At 50.1% G+C, this 20,401-nt stretch overlaps 1 protein-coding gene and 1 long non-coding RNA gene across 2 annotated transcripts; both read right to left on the reverse strand.

Moving 5' to 3' along the window:
- Positions 1-479: 479 nt before the first annotated feature.
- Positions 480-1,343, reverse strand: LOC138929214 (uncharacterized). Its single transcript, XM_070288529.1, has one exon. It carries the CDS (start codon positions 1,341-1,343, stop codon positions 480-482), a length of 864 nt encoding a protein of 287 aa, XP_070144630.1.
- A 111-nt stretch (positions 1,344-1,454) lies between these two features.
- On the reverse strand, positions 1,455-10,639 carry LOC121502126 (uncharacterized). The gene is made up of 2 exons (XR_011445617.1): positions 8,868-10,639; positions 1,455-2,220 (listed from the first exon to the last, which is right to left on the reverse strand). It is a non-coding gene; the product is annotated as an uncharacterized lncRNA (long non-coding RNA).
- Positions 10,640-20,401: the final 9,762 nt, after the last annotated feature.

The raw sequence follows: 20,401 nt of genomic DNA on the forward strand, positions 1-20,401 counted from the left end.
CCTGCTAAAAGTGTGCTCCTGTCCTACGTTGAGTAAGGCCACATCTAGCGTTGAGAGCACTTCTAGGAGTGTTCTGCCACGGGCGTTGGTGGTAGCGCTACCCCAGTCGACCGCCCAGGCGTTGAAATCTCCCGCAAGCAGAGTCGGAGAGCGGCCTCTTGCGTCAGCGGCAAGCCTGTCCAGGATGACAGCGAACTCAGCTAGCGTGAGGCTAGGGGCGAGGTATGTGCTGTAGACCCACCAGCCTCCAACTTTGGCACTCACGAAGCCATTGTTCGCGTGGACGTTTTCCAAACGCAGTGACGTGGTTCCGCAGACCCACAAGGCCGCCTTGCCGGAGCTATCCAAGGCCCAGTTGTGGTTGCGACCACCTCTGTACGGCTCGCTTAGCACTGCGAGATCGGTTCCGTATTCTCGGACCGTCTGCGACAGCAGGTCTTGCGCTGCCGCGCAGTGATTCAGATTAATCTGAATCACTTTCATGCCCTGTGTTTAAGGCCATCTCTGGACGACGCCACCAGTGGGCAGGAGCGGCTTCTGGCCTGGTGACTCGTGTCCTTCCTTTTGAGCTGCTCGCACTTGAAGCAGTTCGCTGGATTAGGGCAGTCTGCTGCCTTATGCCATTCCTTCCCGCATTTAAAGCAGGCCTTGCTTCTGTCTACGGAGCTCCGGCATCTGCTAGCCACGTGCCCCGAGTCCAGACACCTGTAGCACTTAAGCTGGGGCTCCAGCTCCTTGATCCGGCACCTGGTCCATCCGACCTTAACTTTGCCAAGTTTGATGAGCGCGCCTGCCACGCCCGCCGGAACCGTGAAGGTTGCGGCCTGGCTTCCTGAGGCCAAGGCGCGTATCCCTTTTATTGTCACCGAGTTCGGAGGGAGGTCCGCCTGCTTGACTAGCGCATTCGCTAGCTCCTCCTTTGTGGTCAGCTCATCCAGGTCCCATATCCGGAAAACGGCCTGGGGCGTCATTGTGCGGATCGTGGCTCCGGCTCCCAGTGCTTTGCCAATCAGCTCCTTAAAGCCGCTGGTTTGGGCCTGCGAGTTGCGCTTAATCTCCAGTTGCAATTCTCCTTTAGCTGTCTTTCTGACTCTGGAGACGCTATGGCCAACTTCATCCATCCTGGCGTCCTTAGCTCGCGTAACCAGACCGAGCACGTCGCTGTAAGACATGTCTGGAGGAGGGCTTATGATCAGCGCATCCTTCCCACGTCTTTTGGGCCTTTCACGCCGGCCTGCTCCTGGATGAGCTCGTCGTGTTTGCTCGATGGGCGCCTTTCCGTCTCCTCCATTGGTGCCCTCCGCAATCCTCCTAGGAATCGGTGGTTGCGAGCTCCTCACCATGTGGCGTTTAGGGTTGCTTCCCTGGTGTATAAAGGCGCGGTTGGCCTTTATTGTAGATTGCAGAATTGCAGGTTAACAAAAATGCCGAGATCAGGAGAAACACATATACGTCGGTCCAAGTATAGGCAAAAAAGAAGCCGGTTTTAATGGCCGGCGGAAAAAGCTGGCTTTTCATGTGGCCGCATATTCTTATGCGTTAGTGAATGTACAATCTAGTATTTGTAAGACTTAATACTAAAAGTTAAATTTATGTTATGTTTCCATTTCACGATCATTTCTTTCTAAGGTGTGAACTAGGTATAAGTCTTCAGTTTTTGTCTTAACTAATTACAAGGGTTTTCATGGTGTAAATTAGGTAAAAGGTATTTCAGTTATTAGTCTTAATATAATACAAGCTGATTTCAAATTTTTTGTTGTTGGAATGATATTCCAACATGCTGCCCGCCTTGCCAGGTGGCAATCAATTGGCGATAATGGACTGCATTCTCGTTAGGCAGCGAATAGCTTCCTTCAGTTGGCCCAACGGCGAAGGCTTGTTGCTGGGACTGCGATGGTAACTCCGTTTTCCACTGCTTTGCTGTCGATTGCGGCTTTCTCGCTCCGTGGTGTGCTGCTGGTCAGGCCTGGTGCGCTTGGCTGACTCCTTTCCCTTTGTCTCCTCGGCTGGTCCATGCAGGATCGTGTGGTGCAGTTCTCCGCACACATGGCAGATGTCCTTGGATCGGCACTGTTGGAGTGTGTGAGAGGATGCCAAGCAGTTGACGCAATAGTGCAAACGTCTTACAGCCCGTCGTTTAGCGATAAAGTCAAGTTTTAGAAACTTTTCGCAGAAACGCAGCGGGTGCTTTTGGCGGCACATTTTGCATTGATGTCCCATCTGGTGAGAAAAAACATTATAAGCGACTGATAGAGAAACGATATGATATGTTAGCAGTGGTGTTGGGAGTTGTGTTATGTGTGTGTGTGATTACTGGGAGGAATCGGGTTTAGTTTCGAGGACGATAAGTTTGACGACCGGACGAGTTATTTCACCCGTGCGGGTTTGTAAATCTACGACGCGAATTTGATTATCGGGTCCCGGATGAACCTTGATAACTCTCCCTAGACGCCACTCTGTTGGTGGGCAGGCATCATCCTTAATAATGACGATGTCGTCGAGAGCTAAGTTTCGAGAAGGATACTTCCATTTATAACGACGGTGCAGTTCTGAGAGATATTCATCCCTCCAACGTCTACTCAGTTCTTGATGCATTATTTTGAGTTTCTGCCAGCGATTATGTAGGCCGAGGTTCTCGCCCGGATTGTCGGGAAACACAATTAGGGGGGCTCCTCGGATAAAATGACCTGGGGTTAAAGGGAGTAGTTGGTCAGCATCTGATTTTAGAGTAGACAGCGGTCTAGAGTTGAGAACCGCTTCTATTTTTGCGAGTAAAGTAGAAAACTCTTCGAAAGTAAAGGCGTGCGATCCTGCTACGCGCTTAAAGTGTTTTTTAAATGATTTTACAGCCGCTTCCCAAAGACCACCCATGTGTGGAGAGTGAGGAGGTATGAATTGCCATTCGAACGAGCGGCTACTAAAAATTGCAGTTATGTGTTCGTTGGCATTTTTGAGAAAGGTTTCCCATGTCTTCGTGAGTTCTCGGCTGGCTCCAAGGAAATTTTTCCCATTATCGGAAACCATCTTGTTGGGAAGTCCCCTGCGACTTACAAAGCGCTCGAAAGTCGCAAGAAAAGCCTTTGTGGACAGTTCAGACACCGATTCCAGATGAACGGCTTTGGTGGAAAAACATACGAAAACCGCTACGTAACCCTTGAGAGTGTGGCTTGAACGAATCGCTGACGTTTTTAAGTCAAAGGGTCCTGCAAAATCAACACCAGTAATTGTGAATGCCGGAGTGAATGTCACTCGATCAGAAGGGAGGGCTGCCATTATCTGATTCGAAGTTCTCTGCTTGAATCGGGTGCAGGTAACACATTTTCGGATGCAGTTTTTGACTTTGTTTGTCAAGCGAGGAATATAGAATTCTTGACGAATGCATCGGAGCATGAGTCTGTTTTCTGCGTGGAGTAAGATTTGATGTACAAATTTTATGAATAGAGTGCATAGTGCAGAGTTTGGAGGTAAGAGCACTGGGTGGCTTTCGTTATATGGTAGATTTGAGTTGACTAGGCGGCTGTTGACGCGAATTTGGCCATCGTTGTCAATAAATGGGTTAAGGGGGCTGAGCGAGCTTTTGGAGGAAATCACCTTGTTTTTTAATAATCGAGTGTATTCCTCTAGGTAATGCATTTTCTGAGCTGCGATAACAAGTCGAGTTTTAGCTGGTTTAGTAAGTGCATTCATGTTGACAGCAGTGCGTTTATGTCGTGGGTGCCAACTTAAAATGCGAGCTGTGGCTCTTAGGGCTCGAGAGTACGAGGTGAATTTTAGACATTGATCCTCGTCGTCCGACTGAGTACAGCAATGAACTAGGACTCGCGATTCTGGGGGAGAACATTCTGGTTTGCACGAGATTGGCCATTTTTCCTTTGGTAAGGATAGCCATTGTGGACCATTCCACCAAAGTGTGGATTCTTTTAGCTCATTTGTTGAGCATCCTCGCGTTCCCAGATCTGCAGGGTTGTCCTTTGACCTGACATGAGTCCAGGTCGCATTGGGACTTTCTGCGTGAATGCTTGTTGTGCGGTTTGCGACATATGTTTTCCATGTATGAGGAGGTTTTTCTAACCAGCCCAGAACTATTTCAGAGTCACACCATAACAGAGGACTCAGTTTTTCAAGACGTGTCTCGTGGAGAGCGTGTTTTGCTAATTTAGCGAGCAGTTCTGCGCCACATAGTTCGAGGCGTGGTAAGCTTAGGGTTTTTAAGGGGGCTACTTTACTCTTTGCCAGAAGTAAATGGGATTGAATAACTCCCGAGGGGTATACAGTTCGTATGTATATTGTCGCACAGTACGCCTTTTCGGATGCATCACAGAAACCGTGTAGTTGTACATCCAGATCTGGGTTGTAATGGATCCAGCGAGGGATGTGTATGTGGGTTAGTTCTCGAAGATTTTGGATGAAGGCATTCCATCTATCGATAGTGTTCTGGGAGACATTATCATCCCAGCCGTGATTCTCCAGCCATAGGGATTGAAGCAGTAGCTTTGCTTGAATTATTATTGGCGTTAGCCAGCCTGCCGGGTCGCACAACGTCGAAGCGTAGGATAAAATGCTACGTTTAGATATCTGAGTGGCTGAATTAGGCGGGTTTATGTCGTATGAGAAACAATCATCATTGGCATTCCACTTAATGCCCAATGTGTGGGTAACGCTGGAGTCGGACACTTTGATAAAATTGTCATTGAATAAGTGGTCTCGAGGGATTTCACTTAGCAACGCGTCGTGATTTGCGGTATTTTTCTTGAGCAGAAAACCCGCGGATTGCAATGCCATTCGAATTTCAGATTGGGCTTTCTTGGCACCATCGAGTGTATGGTCGCCGGAAAGGATGTCATCCACATATGTTTCGGAGAGTAAAATTTTTGAGGCTAATGGAAACTCGTGTTCACAGTCTTTGGCTAACTGTTGAAGGGTTCTGATCGCCAGATATGGGGCACAATTAACTCCAAAAGTGACGGTGTTGAGCTCGAAATCTTTCAAATAAACACTGCCCTCTGGTTGGAAAATAATGCGTTGAAAGGGTCTATCGTCGGGGTGTACAAGAATCTGGCGGTACATCTTCTCAATGTCCCCGTTGAACACATACTTGTATAATCGCCAATTGAGTAGGATTCCAAGTAAATCGGCCTGTAGAGTAGGGCCTTTGTGTAAAACATCGTTAAGCGATCTGCCCGAAGATGTGGATCTGGATGCGTTAAATACGACTCTAAGCTTTGTTGTCGTGCTAGAGGGTTTTACTACTCCATGGTGTGGCAAATAGTATGAAAAATATTGATTCTTCCGTACAATTTCGAAGGGCTGGGTCTCTGACATGTGACCAAGAGTAATGTATTCTAACAGTACTTTATTATATTGCGACTTAAGAGACTCATTTTTGGATAGAGTGTTTTGCATGCGATGACATTGAGATCTAGCAATGACTCTAGAGCAGCCCAAGTGTTGTGAGGTGGGAAACTCGGATTTAAAAGGGAGACGGACCATATAGCGTCCATCAGGCAGTCGTTGGGTCGTCTCGGCGAATAATTTTTCGCAAATTTGGTCCGAATGAGAAGTTTGTTTTGGGACGGATATCTCTTCCACTTCCCAAAATTTTTGAAGAAGATTGCCGAGGTTGTCGGAATTATCCTCTACGCAAGTGGAAAATGTGCAAACGTTGGATGTGGTAGCCTCGCTTAAAGAGCCACTTACGATCCATCCGAATATGGTGCACTGAGCGAGTAGGTTTTGAGAGAGAGGAGTTCGAATGCCCTCTAGAAAGATTTTAGGGGCAATATCACTCCCAATTATGAGATCAATCTCAGCAGCGGTTGAGAAATTTGGGTCAGCTAAGTCGAGATTAATGAGACAGCTATCTGCGGGTCTGGGAGTACTTATTGCCGGGATCAGATTTGTGAGCTTCTCGAGTACAATTGCATCTACTGAAATTTCTTTAGTTCTGAGGTTGTCTGTGAGTACCAGATGGCATATCTTAGAGGACGAGTTAACAAGTTTGCCTCCCATTCCGGAGATGCTTGTGTAGTGTTTAAGAGCGCGCAGCTTAAGTCTGCGTTTTGACTTTTCTGTGATAAAGGTGCGCTGGGATCCTTGATCGATCAGGGCTCGGAGGCAGAAGAGTTCTCCTCTATGAAGCACACGGACTAATGCTGTTGGGAGAATAACATTTCGATTTTGAGTGGAATGATGTGCTACAACATTGGACGGTTGAGCTAATTCTGGGTTTTGTCTTGGTCTCGGAGGAAAATGCAATAAGGAATGGTGGTTTTTGTGGCAAGTATTGCAACTTTTCCCACTTTTACATTCCTTTGCAGTGTGATTATATGAGAGACAGTTAATACAAAGATTAGCCGACTTCGCAAATTGGAAACGATCGTTCGGGCTAAGTTTTCTAAATTGACTGCATTGTCGTAGGTGATGTGATTCCTTACAATGTTTACATGGGTCTGATGCCATCGTGTTGTGTGCTACTGCATTAGTTTTGCTGGATGACTTGAGGGGTGGTTGGTGAAAAGATTTCACAGGCTTAATGGAAGAAAGACGTTCTAGTACCTCTACTCGAATCACTAGAAAATCATTCATTTGTTGCCAAGTCGGCAAATCCTTACGGGAGTCGAGAGATTGTTCCCAAAGGGAGAGCGTCTGATCAGGTAATTTTGATGAGCATAGATGAACCAGCAACGGGTCCCAGTTTTCAGTTTGAACTGTTTGAGCCTTTAGCACTGAAAGACAGTGTGTCACTGTGGACAGAATGCTCTTGATCCCCTCGTCATCTTCCTTATAAACCTTATCCATGGAAAAGAGCCTTTTCAACTGCGTGTCTACTAGCAAACGTTTGTTTTCGAAACGCTTGGACAAGGCGTCCCACGCGGGAGCGAAGTTCTCATCGCACAGTAGAAACTGTTTGACGATAGTGCCAGCTTCTCCTCGGGTTTTACTTCTTAAGTGATACAATTTTTGAGCAGCTGTGAGCTTGGGGTGATTGCTATATACAGCAGTAAACATGTCCCTAAAGGCGGGCCAATCTTCGTAGCAACCACTAAAAAGTTCGGTGTCGCAGGGAGGTACCTTAATATGGCATGAATTCATCGATGTGTTAGCAAGGGCTGACGAGTTTGGGTCCCCGCTTAAATTAAATTGAACTTCTCCTTGGATTCCACGACATAGATCTTGTAACAGAGTTTTGACTCTATAAAACTCGTCTTCGCATGTAGAAAAGGTCAAACTGATTTGCTCTTCCCTGTCAGCAGACATCTCCTCGTCAGTGGATACCATCAAGCTTCGAAAATCTTGATCTGCTTCAGCAAAAAGAGTGTCCAAACGACGTAATCTCTCAGTAACGAGGGATTCTCTGGTGTCTATTGTGAAGGTGGGAGATTTAGCACAAAACTGCAGCACTCGGCTTGTAGAGAAATCAAAACGTCGTTGGGCAGACATTGTGAAAAATCAGGCAAAAATCGAATGGGATACAACAAATGATATCAGTGATCTGGAGTGTATTTATAAAAAAGGGGTTGATTTTAGCTCCTAGCGGACAAAGTAGGGTTATGTCGCCTTATGTGTGTAAATGTGAATAAATGGGGTGCATATAAGCCAAAAGAAAAGACAAAGTAGGGTTATGTCTCCTTGTGTATGTAAAGGTGAATAAATGGGGTGCATATAAGCCAAAGAAAAGACAAAGTAGGGTTATGTCTCCTTGTGTATGTAAAGGTGAATAAATGGGGTGCATATAGCCAAAAGAAAAGACAAAGTAGGGTTATGTCTCCTTGTGTGTAAAGGTGAATAAAAAGGGTGCATATAAGCCAAAGAAAAGACAAAGTAGGGTTATGTCTCCTTGTGTATGTAAACGTGCCAAAAAAAGTAGTATATAAGCGGACCGATGTACATGTGTAAAGTATGTATGCACTCGCACTAACTTCGATTTATGTGTGTATGTAGACGTGTCAAAAAAAGTAGTATATAAGCGGACCGATGTACATGTGTAAAGTATGTATGCACTCGCACTAACTTCGATTTATGTGTGTATGTAGACGTGTCAAAAAAAGTAGTATATAAGCGGACCGATGTACATGTGTAAAGTATGTATGCACTCGCACTAACTTCGATTTATGTGTGTATGTAGACGTGTCAAAAAAAGTAGTATATAAGCGGACCGATGTACATGTGTAAAGTATGTATGCACTCGCACTAACTTCGATTTATGTGTGTATGTAGACGTGTCAAAAAAAGTAGTATATAAGCGGACCGATGTACATGTGTAAAAGTATGTATGCACTCGCACTAGCTTCGATTTGTGTGTGTATGTAGACGTGCAAAAATTTAGTGATAAGCGGACTGACGTACATATGTATGTGTAAAAGTATGTATGCACTCGCACTAGCTGCGGTTTATGTATGTACATATGCACGTGCGTGCGGTTTTTTTGCGCAAGAAAACCACGGTTCTTATTGAGATGTATGTATGTATGTAGTTATTTGCACAGCACATTCACTGGGGTATGTATGTATGTATGGGTCTGCATTTATTCGAGAAAACCAATATAATAAAAGAATTGCACTGAGTATGTATGTATGTATGTGTGGGCATTTATTCGAGAAAACCAATATAATAAAAGGAATTGCACTGAGTATGTATGTATGTATGTGTGGGCATTTATTCGAGAAAACCAATATAATAAAGGAATTGCACTGAGTATGTATGTATGTATGTGTGGGCATTTATTGTGCAAAAAAGGTTTAAAAAATGATTTCCGAGATAACGCACTGGATGTGTATGTATGTAAGTGTGGGTTTCCGTTTATTTGTGCAAAAGAGCTTAAAAGTGGTTGAGTTTAACGTGTCTGTAGGGTCAGCCACGAGGATTACCTTTTTTCACACGCTCTGGGGGCAGCAAAGAAAAAATCCAAAAGAGATGTCCACTTCTTTTGCGCTCGGGCCAGCACAAAAAACTCTCCAGAAAGATGTCCAGTTCTGTCGACGTCGAAGGACCATGTATAAAGGCGCGGTTGGCCTTTATTGTAGATTGCAGAATTGCAGGTTAACAAAAATGCCGAGATCAGGAGAAACACATATACGTCGGTCCAAGTATAGGCAAAAAAGAAGCCGGTTTTAATGGCCGGCGGAAAAAGCTGGCTTTTCATGTGGCCGCATATTCTTATGCGTTAGTGAATGTACAATCTAGTATTTGTAAGACTTAATACTAAAAGTTAAATTTATGTTATGTTTCCATTTCACGATCATTTCTTTCTAAGGTGTGAACTAGGTATAAGTCTTCAGTTTTTGTCTTAACTAATTACAAGGGTTTTCATGGTGTAAATTAGGTAAAAGGTATTTCAGTTATTAGTCTTAATATAATACAAGCTGATTTCAAATTTTTTGTTGTTGGAATGATATTCCAACACCTGGTCTCGTTTATCCGGACGGACACGCCTGCTCGGAGAGGTTTGGGCTGACTTGTCGTGGCGCGGAATACAGACTTGGGCTGTCTGGCACCCGCGTTTCGCAGTTTCCTCGCTCCGTGTGTGGGGGGGCCTTGCCTCCGGGTTGCGCATTAATGCTTCTTGGAGCTCCTTGAGCCTGGCGAAGGCATTCTTCATACCCTGGTTGATACTCCGCACCTTCTGCTCGTTGACCTTCGTAAGCAGGTCTTCGAGGATCACCCCCATCTCCACTAGCTGTGACTGTGGGGCTCTGTGCCTCTTAGTAGGCTGCTCAGTACCTGATGGACTCGGGGAGTCCCTGTTGCGTTTCGCTAGTGGGGTACACGAATTGTCCCTTCAGCGGTCCCGCTTGGGGCTGAGACAACAGACGCTTTAGCAGCATTTCCTGGCGGGCTGCGCCGTATGCGGGAGCCCTTCTGAAACGCACTCAGTTCTTCCTCTACACTTTGTAAGGAAGTTCGACGGCTGGGGTAGGTCTTTGGCATTTTTGGGAAAATATTCTACGTGAGTCATGGCCATCGTGATTTTGGGTCGTTCCCCGCGAGCTGGACTCGATTTGAGCCGAAAATTATATTTAAAAGAGCTTTTCTGGAATTTAAATTTCTCTGCGTTTATTTTTCTCAGTGTGGGCAGTGTACGGGCTCCCAGAAGTGGCAGTCAGGAGTTAGGCTCTCCGCAAGAAAGCAAAATATATTTAAATAAAATTTGCTTTAATTTCTATAATTAAAGTTTGGAGTTTCATTTCTCCCAGTGTAGGCGAAAACTCCGCCGTTCCCCGCAAGAACTATGCCTGCGCTAAATACCCGGAGAAAGATTTAATTTAATTCGTCGGAATACATTTGCCGCGAGGATAAGGTCCACCCTTTTCGCCGGACTTCGATTTCGTACTACAATATTTCCTGATTAAATTTCCACCTGACTTCACTATGAGGGGAGACGGCGAGGAGCGAAATATTTTATTTTGTAAATTTTAATGAGGTTTTAGCAAAAGTTTGGGTCCACCCCTTTTTTTCTATGCATGTCTCGTTTGACCAAAAGCTTGGCGTAGGTCAGGGAAAATGATATAGCGACAGCGAGGGGAGTTTTATTTCATATATATATGTCCAAGTTTTATTTGATTAGTTTCAGTTTTCCATCTTTATTTAATAAATTTTAGCTTTCGTTTGTATTTAAATAAATTCTAGTTTTCATTTGTATTTAAATAAATTCTAGTTTTCATTATTTATTTGAACATGTTTTCTTTGCAGGGATTTGAGGTTAAGTTTTTGGGGCATTATGTCTAGCCTACTCTAGCGAAAACCGCATCTTGGCCGTTGAGAAATTTCTATCTGCACATACACTCGCTGGCCAGAATGCGTTTCTCCCTATGCACTCACCCGTCTCCGTTTTTTTCGCACACACACACGTTTACCTGTGGCTGATGCTTCCGCCACGTCCTCGCCTCCGTCCGTTTCCAAGAAGGTGCCTCCTTGGCCACCCAAATTTTCCGCACTCCACTGGCTGCCGTCACTAGCACTGATCACTGCTACTTCGAGCACCACCTCCTGGCTGGTCTCGGGTTATAAAATTGTCACTGTCAATGTATATTTTTTTCCACACTCGTTGGCCGCAGAAACTCCGTCGCGTGAACACTCCCGTTTTGGTTTCGTTGAAAACTTCGTCACCCGCTCGCACGTCTATAAGTTTTCGTCGCCTCCGCAAAAGTAACTCCAGCCACGCGGCTTTGCCAAATTTTCGGCCGCGCTGGTAATTTTCCATTGCTCTTGCATTTCGGTGCATCAGTTTCCCTCTCGCTCTCTCCCGTTGGCGCGTGCCAATTTTCGGGGGTTGCTTTGCGCTCGATCGTATGCTCGCTCTCCGTTGCTCTCGTACGGCGCTAACTCCGTGGCCACTTGTTCGTGGTGAATAACTCTCTCTGCTCTCCGAGTGTAGGTTTTTTTTGTATTCGATATATGTTTATTACACTTACAATAGACCTACACTACATATACACATAGTTGGCTTTACAGTTACAGAAGAATTTGAATCGGACGCCCAGCGGTACCGCCGCCTGGCATTGCTTCGTGGGCGCTGTGACCCCTACTCCGTCTGCTCCTTTCGCCTTCGCTCCTGCTCCCTGAAAGACTTCATGACATCCGCGGCGAATGTCGCTGCAGCCTCCCACACACACTGGTCTGCCAACATCAACGGCACCAGTGTCTCTGGCAAGATACTGGACCCTGCTACCGCCTCCAACTTCTGACGCTCGTGGTCAAACCGGTGGCACTCGAACAGCACGTGCCGCGCGTCCTCGACGACGCCGGAGCCGCACACTGGGCACCAGTCCTCCGTCTCGTGGCCGAATCGCTTAAGGTAGCTGCGGAAGCAGCCATGACCGCTGATCACCTGGGTGAGGTAGAAGTCTACCTGCCCATGCGACCTCTCTACCCAGCTCGTAAGGTTGGGGATGAGCGTGTGCGTCCAGCGTCCTGTTTGCGACGAGTCCCAGCGATTCTGCCAGTTCTCGAGGCTTCTCCTTCTGGCGGTAATCTTCGACTCTGCTCTAGTCTGCTGGGTTGCTTCCCTGATCTGCGCGGCTGCGTAGATATCCGCCCTCTCCCGAACGAGCTCCGTCAACGGGACTTGTCCGGCGATGACCAGCGCCGCGTCTTCCGAAATGGTTCGGAAGGCGCACGCGATCCTGACGGCGCACAGCCTATAGGTTGCCTCCACCCCTCGCACGTAGCTTTTTACCTTAGCTGCTTCCGCCCACACTGGCGCTGCATACAGCATCTGCGACGTCACAACCGTCGTGAGCAGTTTCCGGGTTGCTTGATTCGGCCCTCTGGTGTTTATCAGCATCCTGGATAGAGCTCCCGCGGTTCCGCTGGCCTTCTTGTGCACAAAGTCCAGGTGCTCCTTGAAGCACAGGCGCGTGTCCAGGAGAACGCCAAGGTACCGGATTGCCCGCTGGGACCGTATTGTGGTTCCACCGACCCTCACGCTAGCTGTCTCCACCGCTTTTCGACTTGAGACAAGCACCGCCTCCGTCTTGTGGGCCGCCAGCTGCAGCCCTGCGTTCGCTAGCCACGACTCTACAGCCTGCACCGCTGCGTCAGCGTGAGCCTCCACCGTAGCTAGCTCCTTGGCTACCACCACTATGGCGACGTCATCGGCAAAACCAACCAGGCTGGTGCCCTCTGGCATTGGGAGTCTCAGCACTCCATCGTACATGGCGTTCCAGAGCAGGGGTCCCAAAACGGAGCCCTGCGGGACTCCGGCTGAGACTTTGTATGCTCTGGAACCCTGGCATGTGTCCGTCGTGAGCACTCTGTTGCTAAAGTAGCTTAGCGCTATATTGAGCAGGTAGCTTGGGATGTTAAACATCCTCAGGGACTCCAGTGTCCGCCCCCAATCAGCCGTATTGAACGCGTTCCTAATGTCCAGAGTTACCACAAGACAGTAGGATTTCGTTCCTCCTCTCCACCTGGAACCAGCGATGGCTTCCCTAGCTGTCTCGACCACCTTCATGATGGCATCCATGGTCGACCTTCCCTTCTTGAAGCCGTATTGCTCAGTGGATAGGCCGCCCGCTGCTTCGATGGCTTCTGTCATCCTGGTTGCGATCACCCTCTCGAAGACTTTGCCTACTATGTCCAGCAGGCAGATTGGCCTGTTGGAGGAAGCCTCTCCTGGTGGCTTGCCTGGCTTGGCCAGCAATAACAGCCGTTGCCGTTTCCACCTTACAGGGAACGTACCTTCCTGGAGGCATTTGTTGAAAAGCCCGGCCACCTGCTCCGGCAGCAACGCTAGAGCCAGCTTTGTCGCTCTGCTAGGAATCCCGTCGGGTCCCGGCGCCTTCTTGGGTTTTATGTTTCTGCCGGCCTGCAGTACCCCGGCTTCCGTGACGCTGCGGAACTCTCCTGGCTCAGCACTTGGGAAGCTTCCGACAGGTTGACCATCTGGAAATAGGGCTTTGACGATCCCCTCCAGTGCCTCCGGGTCGGATGGGGCGTTTCCCCCCGCGTTGAGCTTCTTCACCGTCATCTTGTACGCGCCTCCCCATGGATCATCCTCGGCGGCATCGCACAGCTTCAGGAAGCTTTCCCGCTTGCTGTCTCTAATAGCGATCTTCAGCGCCTTTCTCGCCGCTTTATATCGCTCGCTACGTTCCACAAGGATCGGGCTGCTTCTTGCTCGCTGAAGCAGTCTTCTGGAGCGGTGACAGATGCGACGTAGCTCAGCGATCTCCTCGCTCCACCAGAAAACCGGGAGGTGGTTTCCTCGAAATGGCCTCCTCTGAAGCATGCTCTGGTCACAGGCGTTTTCCAAGGCGTCAGCCAGCTTGTTTGCCATCCCGTTAGCTCCGTCCGCATCGTCCACTGAGAATCCCTCAAGGGCGCTTACAAAGGCCCGAGGTCTGAAGGTGTCCTGCCGGAACGCCCTTCTTGGTAGAGGTGGGGGGCCACTGGGTCGGCCGCCCAACCCTAGCGTGCACTCGATGGCCTCATGATCGCTGGCAGTGTAGACTTCCCCGATCCTCCAACAGGCGTGGCGGGCCAGCGCACTGCTAGCGAAAGTGAGATCGATGACAGATCCCGCGCCCGCCCTGCTGAAGGTCTGCCGGGAGCCTTCATTCAAGAGGACGACGTCCAGCGAGGCAAAGGTTTCCAGCACCGCGCGGCCTCTTGCGTTTGTCCGAGAAGATCCCCATTCGGTAGCCCAGGCGTTGAAGTCGCCACCGACCATCGCGTTGCTACGTCCCCGGAGGTCGATGCTCAACTCATCCAGGATCCGACCGAAGGACTCCAGCGATAGGCTGGGCGCCAGGTAGCAGCTGTATAGCCACGTACCGCCAACATTTGCTCTGACAAAGCCGTCAGTCGCCTTGATGTCGCTCATCTGCTGCGCACCCGCTCCGCATAGCCATAGGGCCGCTTTGCCAGTACGGTCCGTGGCCCAGTCTCGGCTGCTTCCTATCCTGTATGGCTCGCTGAGGATAGCTACCTCTGAGCCGCGTTCGCGCACCGTCTGCGTCAGAAGATCCTGCGCGGCCCTGCAGTGGTTCAGGTTTAACTGGATTAGCTGCATGTGGTTTATTCCCTTTCCCTCCGCCAGCAGCTGGACAGCCGCTGCCGCCAGCCTGGTGCGTTGTGTCCTTACTACCGGCCGCCTTGCAAAGGACACAAGAGGGCTCGTTGGCGCATATGGCTGCTTTGTGGCCCGACTCTCCACATTTGATGCAGCAGGCGCTCCTATCCACCGGGTTCTTGCAGTGGATCGCAGTGTGCCCGGTTTCCAGGCATCTGAAGCACCTTGGTGGACCGGATCTTTCCCGTATCCTACACATCGACCATCCGATGCGCACCTCGCCACGCTGCAGAACTGCCTTGCCCAATGGGATGGGCAGGCTGACCACCGCCAGCTGCGTCTCTGAGTGGCCGCGGCGCATGCTCCGGACTCTCACGCGTCCTACTTCGAAGTTGAATTGGCCGGCGATGGCGGCACAGACCTCATCCTTCGAGGTGATGGAGTCGATGTTTCGGATCTCCAAGACCAGCACTTTCGTGCTCTCCGTCGACGCACGAACAGTCGCGGAGTCTCCGAGTACCCTCTCGATGCTCTCCTTCATGGTCTCGGCGCTCTCCACGCTCCCTCTGGCCACCTCCAGGAGCAGGTTGCCGTTGTTAGTGCGACGGACCTTGGAGACACAGGCACCCAGGGCCGACAACTGCTTGTCGCCCCTCCTGGTCACCATGGCTAGCACCTCGCTGTAGGACTTGCCGTTTGCCTGCACGATGACAGCATCAGGACGTCCACGGCGCGCTGCCCTCGGCTTCTTGGCAACTACCTCCCATTCCCCAGTGGGTTTTCCGGGGTTCTCGAGAGTCCGGGCGGCAACGTGGGCCTCCGCGGGCTCTGGCTGGGCTCCTTGAGGCTTTTTCCGGGGCTTTTTGGGCCCTTTCGCGATTCCCTGCTGCGCTGTGCCAGTTGGTGTAGGGGCAGTCGCAGATGCTGGTAGTTCCGGCCAATTTGGCTGGCTCAGCCTTCGCCAGGGCTCTGTTTGAGCAGTAGCATCCTTCATCCATACTGTCGGTGTCTGCTGCTCCTTGTCGACGCAGAGTATGCACTGGGCGCATTTTGGGCACCGGCTGTTTCCGGCCTGGCTCTCCTGCCCTTCGTTGGCGCCCGCAGCAGCCGCTCTGCTTGCCGCAAGGATGTTTGCGTGCAGTGCCTTCATTTTGGCAAACATTTCCCTTGTTGAGACAGTGATGTGACGCGTCGTCTTATCCATCATTTTCGTGGAAACCTCCTGCAGCAGTTTCCCCAGTTCTTGGAGATCCTGCAGGCTGGCTGCCTCCTCCGATGCCTTGCTCTTTTTGGCAGGCGTGGATCTCTGCGAACTGGTCGGGCTCGCAGGATCCCGTGTCCTCTTGGGAGGCGGCGTAGAGCCTGGCCCAGGGCTCCGCCCATCCTCCATTGTTTCCAGCTCAGTGGGCGTTCGGGAGAGCTTGCTGCTCCTCTTGAAGGCAACTGCTTCATCCCCTTCCCTCTGGGGCGACCTCGCTAGATCCGAACCGCCCACAAAGGGGTTTATGTCCTCCTCCATGGCCGGCCTGTCGGTCCACGCAGGGCTCCCACGCTGGCCAGAGATTTCCCCCTGGCGCTACGACGGGGGTTATACCGCCCCTTCTCGGTCCCCGTCGTCCCTTGTATGGGACACCGCTTTACGCGGGGGATCGGACTTTGGTCGGCTCCGTGACCTTTCCCACCTGCCAACTGCGCAGCCGAGCACGGCTTCAGGATAAAGTATTACATTTATTTACTTAAATAAATAAATATCTGTGCCAGCGTTTTGAAAACTTAATCGGCGGGAAAAGCTTAGCCACGCGTGTTTACCAACACTGGAGATGTTGTGCTGTTAAGCGCGGCTCACTCCCCTGACGTTACACAACACTAGGATACAGATCGAATCAGCTGTGTTTACGTTCTAAAGAAACGCGGGGAAATGTAGCTTGTGGAAGGTGTGAGGAAAATGGAAAGTGAGAGCACGAACAGAGTTTTGTGCGGAGAAGGAGGAGAGGAGAGATTCGCCCCCCCCCCCCTTGCCACGGGCCCCACCGGTAGAGCAAGCGCCCAGGTTTGTTGGGCAACTTGGAAGGCCTCAGAGCCGATCCAGGAGCAGCACCAGGTACGTACCAGGGTCCAAGGAGTCTCACACTGCACTTTTGCCCAGTTTCAGGCTAACTACGCCCGGCAACCGACCGAAATAAGGATAATTAGGCGGAGCGCGGTTAGAACACAACCTCACAGTTCACTGGTAACTTCTTCTTCTCTCCGAGTGTAGGTGTGTGTGTGTGTGTGTGCGGGATCTAGAGATGTGAGAACGGGGAACCAAAGATAACTACAAACTCTTGTCTATGCTTAACTTTTGTACAGCTAATAAATGACTATATTATGACTTGGCTGATTAAATATACATAGCTTATTTTATAAAGAAATAGAAAAAAAATGATTATATATATACAAAGCTTATGTTTACAAAGTGAGAAGTGATTAAAGTATTATACAAAATTATTTACAAAAACTTAGTTTACAAAGCGAGAATAATTTGGGCGTTTGCCGGTTTGTTTTTGATTTCGCTGCTAGCTGCGGCGGCTCTCCATGAGCGTTGACGGCAGTTGTTATTGCCGTTGGCTATAGCTCTCCATGAGCGTTGGCGGCTGTTGTTATTGCCGTCGGCTGCTGTTGTTGTTGCTGCCGGCTCCTGACCGCCGTTGTTGTTGGCTTTGAGAGCTGCTGATGCGCGCTGCCTCTGTCGCTGTTGATGACGTAGCTGCGGTTGTTGTTGCTGGCTACGGGCGCGAGCTATTGTTGTCGATGATCGCGCTGTTGATGACGTGGCCGTTGTTCTGGCCGGTGTTGTGGCCGTGGTTGTTGCCGTCGTTGCTGGCGCGGATGGCCGGTGTTAGGGCTGTTGTTATTGCCGCCGCCAGTATTGGTGGGGAGTCGGACGACTCCTCACAACTTGTAGCATCCGGGTTGACATCGGCCAAGTGTGCCGCCGGCGTCGCCGTGGTGGGTGGAATGGTAGTTAGGGCCTCCAGAATCCGTGCCCTAGCCGCGGAGTTTACCGCGGGTGGATTTCCACCTGAGTGGCTGCCACCTGGAGTATTATTGTTGATACCAAGCATTCCTCTTCCTTTACATGCAGCAATATACCCTGCTGACGGGTTGCATTTTATACCTCCTGCCAGGTTGCATTTTATACCTCCTGCCAGGTTTAGATTGCTGCCGACCGATACGGTGCAGACGCAGACCATACCGCCGGCCAATATGGTTCAGACGCGGTATGGATTTGGGGAGTCGTCGCAGCTCGAGCCTGCCGGCCATTATGGCACAGACGCAGACCGATCAGCCTCCCCATTAGGGACAGGCTAAGTGTGTTACGGGCGTGGGTTGCACTATTCGGGGCATCCAACGATGGCCGAGGATTTCTCCACGACATTAACGCTGGGGGTTATACCGCCCCTCCTCGGTCGCCAGAGCCCCGTTTTAGGGTGTACCGCGTCGCGGAGGGGATGGCAGTTGGTTTGTTCCATGACCTTTACCACCTCGAAGGCCTCCGCTGTGCTGAGAGGGAGTTTCAAGTCCCTGCCATGACCCTCTGCCAAAGGATCGTGGCCGCCACCCGAAACAGTATGCTACTGTTTCGTCGGCCTCCCCGCATGTAAACGTCGTAACAGGCAGCTTTTAACAGCCAGCACTGGTTTGATCGCCAGCGCCTCCTACCGGGCCAAGCGCCCTCTGGCGCACACTGGTTACGGGCCGAGTTACGCGGGCTACAAGCTTACGCACTTTCGCCTTTTCCAACACTGTTACTACAGCTGATCTAACGCTCAGCTGGGATGATATGCCACTTAGTGCGGGCCGCCACATTGGTAAGAGCTCTCGGTGAAAGAGCCACCCCCACTTACCCCTGCCGCCGGAGCTGTGGCCATCGAGTGGACCCTCTGCGCAGCGCACCACGGTCCCAGGAACGGTGGACCGGGCATGTAGGTCCGACCCATGGTCATCCTGCAACTTCTCATGGCACTAACACTTTTATTCGTACTAGGTTTGGCCTCTATTCCGCCTCCCTGGGGGAGCGCCGGAAAACACAACCTCACCGTTCAGCGTACTACAACAACCAACCATGTGTGCGTGTGTGAGTGTGTGTGTGTGTGCGGCTTCATGTCGGGTGGTGCGTGTGTGCTTAGTTCTAATCTTAATTTTAGGTATAATATTTACATAATTTGTTCTAAGCTTAATTTTAGGGTATTATTTACATATATATATTTATAAGTTTGTAGCGACCAGTCGCGTCGTCACAAGATACAATGTACATAGGGGAAAGAAATGGTGGGTCCACTCCCGCGGGACTGCCGCAAAGCTATACTTCGCGGGGCGGCTGGCGTCGGATCTTCTCTCGTCGCCTCAGCTCTCTCAATACGGTTGCTGCCATGTTAGTAACCGCCTCCCACTTGGACGGCGTCTCCAGCATACACCCGATGATGGTTTCCGGTGTGAGGCGACAGCGTTGCTGCTTCCAAAGCAGCTCTATCTGCGCTGAATAGTGAGCATGAGAAAAATGCATGCTCTGCGTCCTCAATGACTCCGCGCCGCATTATTCGCAGAACGGATCAGCCTCGTGTTTGAACCTGTGTAGGTATGCCTTTAAACATCCATGGCCCGTAATGAGTTGCGTCGTGTAGAAATCCATCTGCCCGTGGCCCGTGTCTTCTATATAGCCATGGTTCCAGTTCGGGGATAAGTCGATACGTCCACCGTCCAGTGCTTGCTCTATCCCACCTCGTTTGTCACAGGGAGATAGTTCTGCTCCGATGGGTTCCACTATTCGAGATGGCAGTCCTGCGCTCCGCTGCCAGTAGGTCGATTGGAATTGTTTCAGCCACCACCAGTGCGGCCTCTTCCGATACTGTGCAGAAGCAGCTGGAGATGCGCAGTGCGCAGCGTCTATATACCGTCTTGCATTGTCGACTGTAGCTCGCATGGCTTCCGCCCTTATCGGCGCGGCGTATAGGATGGTAGACGTCACCACGGTTGTCATTAGCCTTCTTTTGTGCCTCCTTGGGCCTCGTGTGTTGGCCATCATCCTTGAGATGGCGCCAGTCGCCTTGGAAGCCTTGGCCGCTACGTACTCCAGGTGGCTTTTGTAGTTTAGCCTGTGGTTGAGAGCCCGTTGTCCGCTAGCAAGGACATTAGCATGTCTATCGCAAAGCTGCATTTTGTGGAAAAATCAGCCAGGTGCTTCTCTACAGTGACCAAACCGATGTCGTCTGCGAAGCCCACTACAGAGCAGCCTTCGGACAGATTCAGCCTCAGTATACTGTCGTACATGACATTCTATAAGATTGGCCCAAGGACTGAGCCTAGGGGTACCCCTCCTGTTACTTGGTGCTCCTGGTTTCCGGCGTCTGATTTGTACAGCAGAACGCGGTCTTTAAAGTAGTCGGCTATGAGCTGTACGAGGTATCCGGATATGCCGCCCCGTTGTAGTGCTTGGAGGACTCGGCTCCAGTTTGCAGAATTGAAGGCGTTTTTGACGTCCAGGGTGCATACAAGGCAGTATTTCTTGGTGCCTCCTTGCCATCTTTCGCCTTCGATCGCATTTGCTGCCAGCTGCGTTACCTCACGGATGCATCGATAGTGCTGCGTTCTGAAATATGATTATACTGCCAACCACTATTCCTCCCAAGGATAAGTCCTGGAGTTCAGTTTGATATTTTTGTATGATTTTTATTTGTGTTTCTCTATATAGATTTTTGTCTTGGTGCGGCCATGGTGCCGCTCCAGGGTTTAAACAGTTGGTTGATAGGTGCAGCTATGATGCCGCTCCAAGGCTCCAAGAGTTAGTGATCTTACAGTATTCCTTAAGTTATAATATAAGCTAGGTCTCGTAGCTGCGCTGCTCACAGG

Source organism: Drosophila kikkawai, chromosome X, assembly GCF_030179895.1.
Source record: "Drosophila kikkawai strain 14028-0561.14 chromosome X, DkikHiC1v2, whole genome shotgun sequence".
In the NCBI taxonomy this organism is placed as follows: domain Eukaryota; kingdom Metazoa; phylum Arthropoda; class Insecta; order Diptera; family Drosophilidae; genus Drosophila; species Drosophila kikkawai.

Bases quoted from the DNA above. Each gene is read 5' to 3' on its own strand.
- LOC138929214 (XM_070288529.1), bottom strand. From the start codon at position 1,343: ATGGTGAGGAGCTCGCAACCACCGATTCCTAGGAGGATTGCGGAGGGC.